Below are 14,628 nucleotides of genomic sequence, written 5' to 3' on the forward strand. Positions count from 1 at the left end.
CTATGTAAAGGTCATGTTAATAGAAAATTTCGTAAGAACACTGGAAATGAAATGACTGGCATATTTTTTGTTTCATAAGAAAAAAGGATGTTAAGGATACAGTCAACAAGTGGATGCCAAAAGGTGTAAAAACAACAAAATAGTTAATGCTATAACTAAGAAGTTAAAAACTAATGTGGAGCTTGTTTTCTCAAACATTCAATGTTACTCTTGTATCATAGCAACAGCAATACAAAAACACAGGTTTTGAAACAGAGTAAGAGCATATTTACAATGCAACCATAGTCAAGCATTTGTGGAGAGGTGCTGAGAACAATATGTATAACTTTCTTATTGAAGTCAGTGAGATTGAATCCTTAACTTGGTAACATATTTACTGTACAATGGACTAACTTTTGTAAATTTATAAAATGCTTCATAAACATGTAAGGAAGCTTTCTGAATAGAACTGTTGGGTTTCCTACCTGAAAGGTAGTTCTGTATTGCTGGACAGAAACTCATCAGCTTGGGTTATAGCTCCACCTTGTGGCTGCAGGCAGGAAAGGCTTGAGGGAAGTAGGTCGCTCCTAGCATTCCTCAGTTTGCGTCCTCACCAAGCTTGAACAGGTCAAAGGAAAAACAACTGTGCAATAGCGAAGGACAACAACCTACTTCCCTTTATGCTAGACTCACATGAGAAAACATTGGATAAACAAAAAAAGGAAGGATAGCCATAGGGTAGGGCTGATGAGTTTCTGTCCAGCAACACAGAACTACTTTCCTGGTAGGGAACCAACAGTTCTTTCTCGTGTTGCTGGAGAAACTCATCAGCTTGGGATGTTCTAAAGCTTCCCATGTAGGGTGGGCATACGTAAAAGGCTGTCCATCCAACAGAGAGAACTCACTGTAGGACCCTTCAGCCAAAGGCAGCTTCTGCCAAAGCATGTATGTCGATTTTATAGTGCATGATGAATGAACTGGGCAATGCCCAAGTGGCCGCTCTGCAGATCTTCTCCAATGGAGCATTGGCTGACAGAGTTGCAGCGGTGGCAGCAGCTCTTGCAGAATGGGCCATAATTCTAGCTGGGACTGGCAATTTCTGTATCTCACAGGCAAGTGCTATACATGCTCTAATCCATCTTGAGAGTGTAGAAGTGACCCTCTTCCCCAAGGAGGCCGGGTGGAAAGAGATAAAGAGAGAGGGCTTTTGTCTAAGGGCTTTTGCTGCAGAAATGTAAATTTTGAGCGCTCTCCTTACATAAAGCGAATCCTATGCTTGTTCAAGGGGGTGGGTAGGATTAGGGCAAAAAGTGGGAAATCTAGTTCTCCTTAGGGAGAACGGAGGGGTCCGTACGGAGGATCACTCTGTCTGAATGAAAAATACAAAGGTGCCTAGCCCCTAATGCATTTAATTCTGAAATTCTATGGGCAGATGTTATCTCCACAAGAAAAAAGACTTTCAGTGACAGAAGTCTAAGGGAAACCTTGCTGAAGGGCTCAAAGGGTGGCTTCTGTAAGGCCCTGTTCACCTTGTGGAGGTCCCAAGATAGATATCTATGCACCGCAGGAGGACATTTGTCCGATATCCAAGGGCACCAAGGCCAGAATGGTACCACAAGAATCACTGTGGTCTTTTCCTTCTTGATCTTGCAAAGCACTCAAGGAAGAACTGGCATTGGAGGAAATGCTTATAGTAGCCCTGGAGGCCAAGGAGTCAATAGAACATCCATCTCTTCCGCTTTGGGAGAGTGGAACCTTGAGAAGAACCTTTTGAGCTGATGATTCTCCGGAGAGGTGAAGAGGTCCACTAGGGGTCACCCAAGGTCAGATCTGATTTGGCGGAATACTGCTGTGCAGTTCAGCATCCATTCTCCTGGGTCTATCATTCTGCGACTCAACCAGTTGGCTTGGATGTTCAAGGAGCTGCTGATGTATTCAGCAGTTAGGGAAGAGAGATAGAGTTCTGCCCAGTTCAGGAGAAGACAATTCTCTGCCTACAGCTCCATCAACCTCGCCCACCCCCTTGTTGGTATGAGCTTTCACAGTATTATTGTCAGTTCTGATAAGAACATGGGAGAAGTAGACTCGAGGTATGAAGAACTGCAGGGCAAAATGTGCTGCCCTGAGCTGAAACAAGTTGATACTCATAATTCTTTTGGCCAAAGACCAGCAAGAAATGGCCTTGGCAGTGTGCACCCACCTAGGAGACTGGTGTCTGTGGTGAGGGAAACCTGCATCGGATCTCTGAAAGGATGGCCTTTCTGTGGATGGTGCTGGTCCACCAGGTCATTGCTTTCTGGAGGTCTGGAGAAATACAAAACTGGATATATTGCCTGGCAGCAATGGCATCCTGAACAGGTAGGAGAGACCACTGAAACTTGTGAGAATGGTGCTTGGCCCATGGCATCACTTGTGAAGTTGATACCAGGAGATCCAGAACCCTTGCTAGAAACATGAGATCTGCATGCTTGGAGCATGATAGGAGAAGGGTCGCCACTCTGATGCTTTGAATTCTGTCATGTAAAAGTGAAATTGTGCCTTCGGTAGTGTCCAGAAAGGCCCCCAGGTGAGTCAGGGTTTGAGTTGGATGTAGGTGACTTTTTTGAAAATTCACTAGAAAGCCATGGTCTTGTAGGCAATCCAGGGTAAATTGAAGATCTCGAATAGCCCTCTGTCTGGATGGGCAGCGAATCAGTAAATAATCCAGGTAGGGATATATATGGATGTCCTGGAGGCAGAGATGTGCCACCAGAGGAACCATGATCTTTGTAAATGCCTTTGGGACTGATGTCAACCCAAAGGGAAGGGCCCAAAACTGAAAGTGTTGGCCATTGTAGAAAAATTGGAAAACTTCCAATGCTTGGGATAAATGAGTACATGAAGATAAGCCTCCCTGAGGTCTATTGACATGAGGAAGTCTTAAGGATGTAGAGCTTCTCTGATGGAGGTCAATGTTTCCATCCCCAACTTCCTGCACACAACCCATTGGTTCAGAAATTTGAGGTTGAGAATGGCCCTCCAGACATTTCGATCCATCTTTGAGACCATGAAGTATATTGAGTAGACGCTGAAAAAGGACTCATCTGTAGGCACTGGCTCGATGGTAGCTATGGAGAGCAGGTCAAGGATAGTATTCTGAATGATGTCCCTCTTCTCCTGAGTGTTGGAAACAATAGAAGGAAGAAATTGACAGAGCAGCCAGGTGCAGAGATCTGATTTGTAGCCCTGAAGAATGGTGTTTAGAACCCATGTGTCAGTGATTGAAGACTCCCAGGCTGGAAAAAGGTGCTGTAGCCTGCCCCCAGCATGTGGGACTGTGGCATCATTGTGATTGCTGATTCCGTCCACCCTTACTAGAGGTGGAGGGCTTGGAGTTTTGCTGAAAATGTGGAGAAAAGTGAGGTCTGTTCTAGTTGCGTCTGCTTGGTCTGATAAGGATACCAGACTAATGATGGTGGGCAGGAACCACAAAGGAATTGCTTGACTGGTATGATGAATACCTGCAAGGCAAATGCTTGTCAATTCTGTGCACGAAGACCAAAACCTTTCTCTTATCTCGCAATTCCACCAGAACATCTTCCAATACCTCTTCACCAAAGAGCTTTCCTCCTGTACAGGGAGCTGGGGAGAGGTTGACTCTTGAGGTAGTGTATGCATCCCAGTGGTTCAGCCAAAAGGTCCTTCTGGTCACATCTGCTACAAGGGACTGTCCTGCAAACTGGGTGGCATCCAGAATTGCATATGCCACATAGTCTGCTGCCTTAGAAATTTTCAACATGGTCTTGTGAAAATGATCCAGATTCTTTTTTCACTGTCCAACTCTCACATCCATACATAGAGATTGGAAATACCATGGTCTGAATGATCCTGACTTTAGTGTTCAGTGATACATCTTTACATTTGAGGACCTTTTCTAGTTCTCTCACAGCTGCCTTCCCCAGTCCTAGCCTTCTTCTGATTTCTTGACTATTGTCTCCATTTTGGTCAATGATTGTGCCAAGGTATTGATAATCCTTGACAAGTTCAATGTCCTCATTATCAACTGTAAACTTGCATAAATCTTCTGTTGTCATTACTTTAGTCTTTTTGACGTTCAGCTGTAGTCCTGCTTTTGTGCTTTCTTCTTTAACTTTCATCAGCATTCGTTTAAAATCATTACTGGTTTCTGTTAGTAGTATGGTGTCATCTGCATATCTTAAATTATTGATATTTCTCCCTCCAATTTTCACACCTCCTTCATCTTGGTCCAATGCTGCTTTCCGTATGATATGTTCTGCGTACAGATTAAATAAACAGGGTGATAAAATACACCCGTCTCACACCCTTTCCAATGGGGAACCAATCGGTTTCTCCATATTCTGTCCTTACAGTAGTCTCTTGTCCAGAGAATAGGTTGCGCATCAGGACAATCAGATGCTGTGGCACCCCCATTTCTTTTCAAGCATTCCATAGTTTTTCATGATCTACACAGTCAAAGGCTTTGCTGTAATCTATAAAGCACAGGGTGATTTTCTTCTGAAATTCCTTGGTCTGTTCCATTATCCAACGTATGTTTGCGATATGATCTCTGGTACCTCTTCCCTTTCTAAATCCAGCTTGGACGTCTGACATTTGTTGCTCCATATATGGCAAGAGCCTTTGTTGTAGAATCTTGAGCATTACTTTACTTGCATGGGATATTAAGGCAATAGTTGGATAATTACTGCATTCCCTGAGATCCCCTTTCTTTGGAATTGGGATGTATATGGAACGCTTCCAGTTTGTGGGCCATTGTTTAGTTTTCCATATTTCTTGACAGACTTTACTCAAAATTTGGACTAATTCAGTCTCAGTAGCTTGTAGCAACTCTATTGGTATGCCATCTATTCCTGGTGATTTGTTTCTTCCAAGTATTTAAGAGCAGCTTTCACCTCGCATTCTAAAATTTCTGGTTCTTCATCATATGGTTCCTCCGTGAATGAATCTGCCATCCTGGCATCTCTTTTCTAGAGTTCTTCAGTGTATTGCTTCCATCTTCCTTTTATTTCATCTCGGTCAGTCAGTGTGTTTCCCTGTGGATTATGCAACATCCCTACTCTTGGTTTAAATTTCCCTTTCATTTTTCTAATCTTTTGGAACAGGGCTCTTGTTCTACCCTTTTCGTTGTCCTCTTCTATTTCTATACAGTAACTATTGTAATAGTTCTTTGTCCCTACGTACTAGTCGCTGTATTGTTGCATATAGGGTTCTGACTGTGTTTCTATCGCCTTTTGCTTTTGCTTTCCTTCTCTCTTTAACCATTTCAAGAGTTTCTTCAGTCGTCCATTGGGGTCTTTCTCTCTTTTTAGCTAGAGGTATTGTCTTTTTGCATTCTTCTCTGATAACGTCTCTGACTTCATTCCATAGTTCTTCTGGTTATCTGTCAACTAAGTTTAAAGCCTCAAACCTGTTCCTTATTTGATCTTTATATGCTTCTGGGATGTTATTTAAATTATATTTTGGCATTATGATTGCTTTGTTGGTCTTCTTTAGCTTTACTCTGATTTTCGATACGACCAGTTCATGATCTGTACCGCAGTCTGCTCCTGGTCTTGTTTTTGCAGAAAGTATGGAACTTCTCCATCTTCTGCTACCAATTATATAATCAATTTGATTCCTATATTGGCCATCTGGTGATGTCCACGTGTACAGTCGTCTTTTCAGTTGTTCAAAAAATGTGTTCGCAAGAAACAAATTATTGGCTTCACAGAATTCAATAAGTCTTTCTCCTGCTTCGTTTCTGTCTCCTAGGCCCCATTTCCCCACAATTCCTAATTCTTCTCTGTTCCTTACTTTTGCATTCCAGCCCCCCATAATTATCAGCACATCTTGTTTTGGTGTGTGATCAATTTCTTCCTGTACTTCTGCGTAAAATCTCTCCAATTCCTCTTCTTCTGCATTTGCTGTTGGAGCATAGACTTGGATGATGGTTATGTTGATAGGTTTCCCATCTAATCTCATTGATATAACTCGCTCAGACTTTGCGTTGTAGCTCCTAATTGCTCTTGCTACATCACTTCTCACTATTAAAGCAACCCCATTTCTTCTTAATTTCTCATTTCTTGCATAAAATATTTTGTAGTTGCCTGATTGGAAATGTCCCATTCCCATCCATTTAGTTCGCTCACACCAAGTATTGTAATGATGATGCGTTCCATTTCTTGCTTGACAATTTCTAACTTTCCCTGGTTCATGCTTCTCATATTCCATGTTCCTATTGTGTGCGTCGTACAACTCCGGACTCTCCTTTTGCATTTGTGTACATCAGCCTCTGTGCTTCCTTTCGGCTTTGACCCAGCTGTGTCATTAGTCACAGCGCTACTCGTACTTGTCCTTTGTTCCTCCCCAATAGCTCAGTGAGTGCCTTCTGACCTGAGGGTCTCATCTTCCAGCACTATCTCGTGTTGCATTTTGGATACTCTGTTCATAGGTTTTTCGTGGTAAGAGATATTCAGAGGTGGTTTACCATTGTCTGGAATATATTTGAGTGAGGCTTTGGTTTCTGGTAGCACTGCCTTGCCTTTAGACTGAGCTGGGGGCAGGTCAATAGGAGGAGAATTAAGTTCCAGGGTGATCAGTACTCTGTGCAGCAGTGTAGCAAAACAAGAGTCATGGAACAGGCAATGGGGCATGTGTTCTTCCCCCATGGAGCCCTCATTCCATTCTGCTCCCTCTGACCCAGCATCTACAAAGGATCATGAGGATCTGCATTCATAGAAAGGGTGACCTGGTCATCCCTGAGGGAAGTGACCCTGGTTGTACCCCTATCCAAAGCAAAGAGGGGAACTAGAGGTGGAGGCATGTTCTGTGGAAGTATGGGCTTGCGTATGGTTAGAGCAATTAGTGTTCGCCAGCAATTGTCTAGGAAGCTCAGCCTGCGATGAGGAAAGCACTCCAAGGTCTGCAGAACCGTGAGGCATATTGTATTGCGATTCAGAAGCAGGAGGCAGGATGTCCTTCACTCTGCAGATAATCTCCCCCCATTAGGGCTTCTTTAATTTGTCACTGTATGTTGGCACTGAGAAGGAAGTCTTTGCCAGCATCATCAGAGCCCTGAGTATGGGATGGAGGCTGTCTGACTTCAGATAAGTCTGGAAAGGTCTGTTGAGCTAGTGGAGGAGACTCTGGAAAACCCAGAAAATCCTCTCCAGAGAATGAGGAGATGAAGACCACTGCTGTTGAACTTGGGCCTCCGTATCACCATGTTGGTGGGAAAGGCACCCCTCTCTTTTTGTACTTTGTGGCCACAAGAAAATACTTGCTGGTTATGGTAGCAAATGTCCCATTCCTGGGCAAGGTCCTTGAATGAGTGGTGGCAGGCCAGCTCCAGACACTCTTGGATGAGACTGATTATCTGGATCCATTTCAGTCGGGTTTCACGCCTGGTTTTGGCACAGAAACAGCCTTGGTCGCCCTGTATGATGACTTCTGTCGGGAGAGAGATGGGGGAGTGTGACTCTGTTGATTCTCCTTTATCTCTCAGCAGCTTTCGATACCATCGACCATGGTGTCCTTCTGGGAAGACTCGCTGAGTTGGGAGTGGGAGGGACTGCATGGCAGTGGTTCCGCTGCTACTTGGTGGGTCAGCTCCAAGTGGTGCTTGGGGAACATTGCTCAGCACCCTGGACTCTCCAGTATGGGGTTCCGCAGGGGTCAGTTCTGTCCCCAATGCTGTTCAACATCTACATGGAACCGTTGGGTACGGTCATCAGGAGCTTTGGAGTGTGTTGCCATCAGTATGGTGATGACATGCAGCTCTATTTCTCCTTTTCATCTTCTTCAGGAGAGGCTGTCAATGTGCTGAACCAGTGCCTGGCTGCGACAATGGACTGGATGAGGGCTAATAAACTGAGGCTCAAGCCAGACAAGACTGAGATGCTGCTACTGGGTGGTTTTTCTGACCAGATGGTGGATGTTCAACCTGTCCTGGATGAGGTTGCACTCCCCCTGAAGGAGCAGGTTCGTAGCTTGGGGGTTCTCCTAGAACCATCTCTGTCACTTGAGGCTCAGGTAGTCTAGGTGGCACGGAGTGCCTCCTAACAACTTCGGTTGGTGGCCCAGCTACACCCCTATCTGGACAGGGATAACCTGGCTTCAGTTGTCCATGCTCTGGTAACCTCCAAGTTAGATTACTGCAATGCACTCTACATGGGGCTGCCTTTGAAGATGGTTCAGAAACTGCAGCTTGTGCAAAATGCAGTGGCCAAATTGGTAACAGGGACCAGACAGTTCGAACATATAAAACTGATTATGGCCTGCTTGCACTGGCTGCCTGTATGTGTCCGAGCTCGATTCAAAGTGCTGGTTTTAACCTATAAAGCAGCCTTTCCCAACCAGTGTGCCTCCAGATGTTGTTGGACCGCAACTCCCATCAGCCTCAGCCAGCATTGCCAAAGGTCAGGAAAGATGGGAGTTGTGGTCCAACAACATCTGGAGGCACATTGGTTGGGAAAGGCTGCTATAAAGCTTTACATGGCTTAGGACCACAATACCTGATTGGAATGCCTCTCCCCACACAAACCCACCCGTACACTACGCTGAACATCCAAGGCCCTCCTCCGGGTGCCTACTCCGAGGGAAGCTGGGAGGATGGCAACAAGGGAGAGGGCCTTCTCAGTGGTGGCCTCCAAATTACGGAATGACGAGGTGCGCCTGGCGCCAACACTGTTATCATTTCAGCGCCAGGTCAAGACTTTCCTCTTCTCCCAGGCATTTTAGCATGTGTTTTTAAATTGGTTTTTTTAGTGTTTTTAAATTTGTATTTTTGTATTTAATGTTTTTAATTGTTGTAAACCGCCCAGAGAGCTTCGGCTATGGGGTGGTATAAAAATGCAATAAATAAATAAATATGGTGTGAGATGGACTGTTCCAACGTACGTGGCTTTCTTGTCCCCAGGACTTGGTTTTGTCTATGGGGAGGCTCCAAATGTCTGTGATTCTGCTTGGCCTTGTGGGCTGCAGGGAGCATGGCAGCTGTGGATGCCTCCGGTGAATGACTCCCAGATGCTATTACCACAGTCCCAGCTGAGGTAAAGGAGGCAAGTGAGTGCAACATACACGCCCGACACAAAGGTGCAGTGGACTCAGACAGAAAACAGTTAGCTGTATGTGACGTGAAGAGATGACGGCTTAATTCTTCCCCCTGCTGAACAAGGCTGATACAGGAGCAGAAAGCAGAGAAAGGGTAAAGGCGGGAAAAGACAGAGAATCTTTTTTTTTTTTTTTTAAGAAAGCAATCACTGAAACAGTATAGTGGGAGAAAAGAGGGGAAGAAAGGCTTTAGAAGAGAGACATCATTAGTCAATAAGAAGAAAAACCCTGAGGAAAAAGGGGGAGCAAAGGCAGAATGCAACCAGTTAAACGGAGGCAGGAAAGCAAACTGAGGAATGCTGGGAGCAACCTACTTCCCTCAACCTGTCTTTCCTGCCTGTGACCACAAGATGGAGCTATAACCCAAGCTGATGAGTTTCTCTAGCAACACGAGAAGGTAGGTTCATGATATACCTTTTCAGAGAGAAAAAAATGCATAGCACCTAAAAATCATACTTTAGAACAGTTGCAGCTTTCTGTTTTTCTTAGAACAAAAGTAACGTAATTTTTTAAAATCAAAATTAAGGTTAGTTGTCCTTTCCTTTTCAAAAGCACAAAAAACCATATTTGCGAAATGCTTGTGAATCACTGAACCCTGAAAAGGCCTCATGTTGTGCTGCACACATTGGGAACATCACAAAACAGACCTGAATTACAGCCTGGGGGCCAGACAGACAGCTAACTCTAGTGTGCACAGCAGTGTTTCTTTTTCTCTAGGGGTATTTTCATCCTTTGCCAAGTACTCAAGGAAATAAGAAAAAGTAGCCACTATGATTGTGAGTATAGTGAGTACTTTAAAAGAGTAAAGGGTAACTAAGGGTTGATTTTTTTCAGATCACTTTACGTTATCTCTTTTTCACCCTTTAGCAATAAGCACCCAGTCCTGATCTACTCATTATAATAACTGCAGAATAAACAAATGACTTCTTACTGCAAACAAACATGCTTCTTTATTGCTGGCTGGGTAGAGAACACAACTGAAACTGAAACTAAAAAGCAGAACAAAGGAAAGTCCAAGGGGTAAAATCTAACTCTAGTCCATAACACCAAGTTCTAATATTTAACTCTTCAAGGGTCATGTTGCTATACTGGCTGTTTTCAGAATCACTTAAGTAATTATAGGGTGATTATGAGCATAAAAAATCTACCCTCAGTCAGGTCTTGAGTGAGCAGTCACTGAGGATTTTGTTGTGCACTCACCCTGCCTTATTCACTGATTTTTTCCCCAGAAGGGTCCAATTCTTACATTGCTCCTGTTCTTAAAACAAGCCATCATTCTTTAAATGGAGGCTCTTATTGTCTCTCATGTCACAAATTAAAAAGACAATTCCCCCCCCCAAAAATCCTAGGGAGGGCAAAGGACAGCTTTGGGGGATGCCCCCCTCCCCTTCCCCCAGCTACAAGGCTGCCTTGAGATCCAAACACCACATGCTTGGTATCAAAACTCAGGAATAGGAACAAGATTATTTGGAATAAATTTTTTAAGTAAATGGGGCAGGGAATGCAATTATCTTAATCTTAGTTCAACTGATTCTATGGGCTCTGGAAAAGTCAGGGTGTCTTGACAAGGGAAACAGCAGCCTTTGCAGAACAACAATCTTTACTGGAAACCAGGGACAATTAAAATACAGCTTTGCACAACAGCTACTTACAATTGCATACAAAGAACAGAACTTTGTTTGTAATTACATTTTTATTGGAATCATGATCATCCTGTGTTAGTGATTGTAATGCTGAGGTAGTTTGAGACAGCCTTGAATTTCAAAAGGTCAGGTAAGCATGCTTGGGGATGATTAATCAAACTGGAAACTTTGGGTCTTGCTTAGAGCAGAAGGTTCTTTTGGAGGTGAGTTAACTGGTACGGAAGAGACATAGATGCAGAGTTTAAAGTCACCTATACATGCCCTCCAAACTGGAATCTAGGGTTACGATTGAAACTGAGAGACTTGGCCTGATCTGGTAAGTGGCTAAACCAGCAGCCTCCCTCCACAAGCCATTAAGTATAGTACGCAGAGGAGATATCAAAGTAGTTTTTTTTCACATGAGTTGGTCTGATGCATTTTTATCAATTACTTGGATGGATAAATTAATGAAACATTTTAGGTGATATAAAACTTGGTAGATCAGAAAACTTTAAACAACAGATTTGAATGCAAGGTGTTCTTGATTGGGGAAATCAGGCTGAATATAATAAGATCATATTAAGCAGAGAAAAAAGTAAAATGCTAATGTATAATGGCTTGATAAAGGAAATAATTCTTTGTTGCAGATTTTCTAGTTTTAGAAAACTGTGATCAGGCTCCTTCGTAATTTCATTTTTTCAAAGCCAGATGGCCCTTCTAAGTGTTGAACAGCCCATCAAATTCTAAGAAAGTATGACAAATAAAAATGTCATGGAAAGAACAACTGATTAATTTAGAGATTAGAGATATAGGGTGGTATTCAATGCTAATCTACTCAGAATAGACTCATTAAAGTTAATAGCCATGACTAACTTAGATTCATTAGTTTCAGTGGGTCTATTTTCAGTTGAACACAACACATAGCTTGAGTTTGCCTAAGGAGTTGCATGCAGTCTGAATGCTGCCATAATAAAAACTCACTATGCTCAGTGAGGCTTTAAAAACTACTTAAAATATTTTTGAAAAGTTCACACATGCTTAACAGATAATTCATCCTGATCCAGGAAGGAAATTGCATATGGAGACAGACCTCCACATGTGATTTGCCTTGCACTGTGTATTCGGTGTGGGTACTGCATGTAGGTTCAGAACCCAGAATTTTACAATGTGCTTATCATTGGCATGATCTCCTGTCATATCATCAGCTGCATGTCTGGAGGGATCAGAGGCTCAATCCAGACCTTCCCTCTCTTACCCTGACAAATGATCAGCTAACTACCTTTTCACACCATGTGAGATATATTTTAGTAGCAAGCATATCTTACAAATATATCTCAAACAATAAAATACTACGACTCACTCTTTGACCTTTGGAGCCCTGTAGTCCAGGAGGTCCTCTTGCCCCTGGAGGACCCTAAAAATTAATAGGATTTTCAACATTAATAATTTCAAACGACCAGTTGAAGCTATTAGTGAATTTAATCTAACCATTAGCCCAAAGATCTACATTCTAAAGTACTGCAGCATAGGCCGATGGCAAAAAATAAAGAAATTAAACCATCATTTCCCCCTGACCACTACAAGTTGTTTTATCAATTGGTTTTACATCTTTTTTTTAGATAGGAAGTAATGATTATGTAAACACAGAGGGGTCTTCAGAACCATGTTGCTAAAGGAAGTAACTTGGCTAGATTTAGATGACTAGCCCACATGAAGGATAAAATACCTTATTGTTATCTGAGTTACAACTGAGTAGGAGCTTGTTTTTGTTATTACATTTCCCTTCCCCAAAAAGCTCAGGTGGCTAAATTATCAGCCCTTTTCACCTTATAGCAACCCTGTTATGAAGACCATCTTCAAGTTAGCCTGAGGTTTGTGTAGTCATCCAATGCTTTTCATGACCGAGCAGGGATGTGAACCTAGACCTCCCCAGTCTCCACACTACTTTTTGAGTGATGTAAGTTCTATTGTCTTCCAAAGAATTGTTGACTGAGGAAGCAGATTAAGAAAAAATCCATTTGTATGAGAGTCATTGTTATTATTTTAATATATTTTGTTAAGATTATTGAAAAATATTGAAAAAGTTCAGTGACATATCAGCTGTGCTGTTCCCACTTGACTAAAAAGCTAAGACCTTTACATGAGTTACTAACATGTATATACATTTCCGAATTGCTATCAGATCATCATGGCAAAGGTCAAAATCTGTTGAGTTGGATGCAACAGTACCCTTCATTTCACGGAAGAAGCTTGGATCCAGTGGAACCTTTCAGAAAACAGAAGTGAGGAGGGAATTTTGACAGATTCCCACTTCCCTCTGCAGCCCCATCCACACTGTCTCCCCCAGTGCTCCAGAGCAGAAGCATAGGAGGAATAATCCAGTATCATCATTTCCTTTGCTAAATCAAAGCCCCTTCTGTGAAACAGAATGATTAAACATATGCTTAATTGTTTTCTTTTGAACTGATTGATACTTGACAGTTCTGAGTTTTGGTTGCTTAGTACCCATGGTTTTGTCCATCTGTATCACCCCCCCATCTCAGTTGGTACTGTAGATTTTCAATACCCTTCTGCACAGATACACAGGATACCAACAAACCTAAGTTTAAAATCTAACAGGGGTGATTTGTATTTGTAGCAGGCTCCATCCAACAAATAAAAATACTTTTTTACTTACAGGCAATCCTTGTGGCCCTATACCCCCAGGGCCACCTGGAGATCCTGGATATCCCTGAAATTGAAGGAAATATAGAATGGTTGGCAGTTGATAGCCTGCTTGAACTGCAGTTGCTGAAATGTTCCTAAATGTTTTCTCCTACAACTTGTAACTCACCAGCTGTGAATTGCATCCATGTGTACTATGCAGGTCAGGAAAACCAAAGATATCACTGCTTATTAGGACTGCTTATACTTGGAAAGGCAAGGTAACAGAAAGCCTCAAGGCCTCAGCATTCAGGTGTTCACAAACACGAGAATAATCTCATGAGGGAGCAGAGCTGTGCTCACTTGCCCTGTGGCTGCCCTCATGCTGGCCCCTCCCCACGGTTCTCATGGTTGAGCACATGTCCACAGAAGGGCAGCTTGCCAAATGCATGTAGGCTATCTCTGTGAGGTGGAAACCCACACACTTAGGGTTACAACTCATGGCGATGACTACATGTGTTCTGATAGGCTGCCCTGCTGCAGACATGCCCTCAACATATGCACAGCTTTTGGGAAGAGCTGCTGTGAACATGATGGTGTGGGTGGAGCATGGCAGCGTGGCCCTCCTTCCTCATGTAATTATCCTCACATGCTTGTAAACGCCTGAAAAGGGCTCTTAGAAATAATTCTTGCCAATTACTCTATCCAGATCCTTCTTTCTGAAGTAGCATAGTTGGCTTTCTCAGAGCTGTAGATGTATTTGGAGATGTTAGATTTTTATTCATATGCCTAGCTGATTTCTTCATGGGTTATGATCTGAGACTGCATGTTGCCTTGACAATGTTCCATTAGTGGTGATAATGTCATCACCAATAATGATATACATGTTCACTGAGACAGATAGATACTTCTTGGAAAATAGGCCACAATAGTTTTTCAAACAAACATATAATAGTATCAGACTCATACTACAACTACTACTACTACTTCCTTTGATATGGCAGCTTCTCTTTTTTTATTAGGTTGAGGCACTTCACACAAATATCTCTCCAGGTGAATATAGCTATAACACCTCAAAGTAAGCATGTCTATTAGTTCTAAAATGCATCTTAAAAAGCGGGTTATATGACATTGAATATAATTTTTTACTAGTTCTTGCCAAAGTGAACCTTAGCCTTAACTTGAGATTAAACAAAAAGCAGAATACCAAGTACTTGGTTCCTCACTACATTGTTAATGCAAAAAGTAACATACAATAAAATACATATCAAGTTAT

General features: G+C 42.6%; 1 protein-coding gene across 1 annotated transcript in view; it reads right to left on the bottom strand.

Annotated features, from left to right (window-relative positions):
- COL24A1 (collagen type XXIV alpha 1 chain) overlaps window positions 1-14,628 on the bottom strand; it is a 333,005-nt gene that overhangs the window by 141,238 nt on the left and 177,139 nt on the right. The window contains exons 27-28 of the mRNA XM_061633547.1: window positions 13,387-13,440; window positions 12,070-12,123 (exon numbers count right to left, since the gene is read on the bottom strand). Coding sequence (XP_061489531.1) covers window positions 12,070-12,123; window positions 13,387-13,440 — 108 coding nt within the window. The remainder of the gene's footprint in view (window positions 1-12,069; window positions 12,124-13,386; window positions 13,441-14,628) is intronic.

This window comes from Rhineura floridana, chromosome 6 (genome assembly GCF_030035675.1).
Source record: "Rhineura floridana isolate rRhiFlo1 chromosome 6, rRhiFlo1.hap2, whole genome shotgun sequence".
Classification (NCBI taxonomy): domain Eukaryota; kingdom Metazoa; phylum Chordata; class Lepidosauria; order Squamata; family Rhineuridae; genus Rhineura; species Rhineura floridana.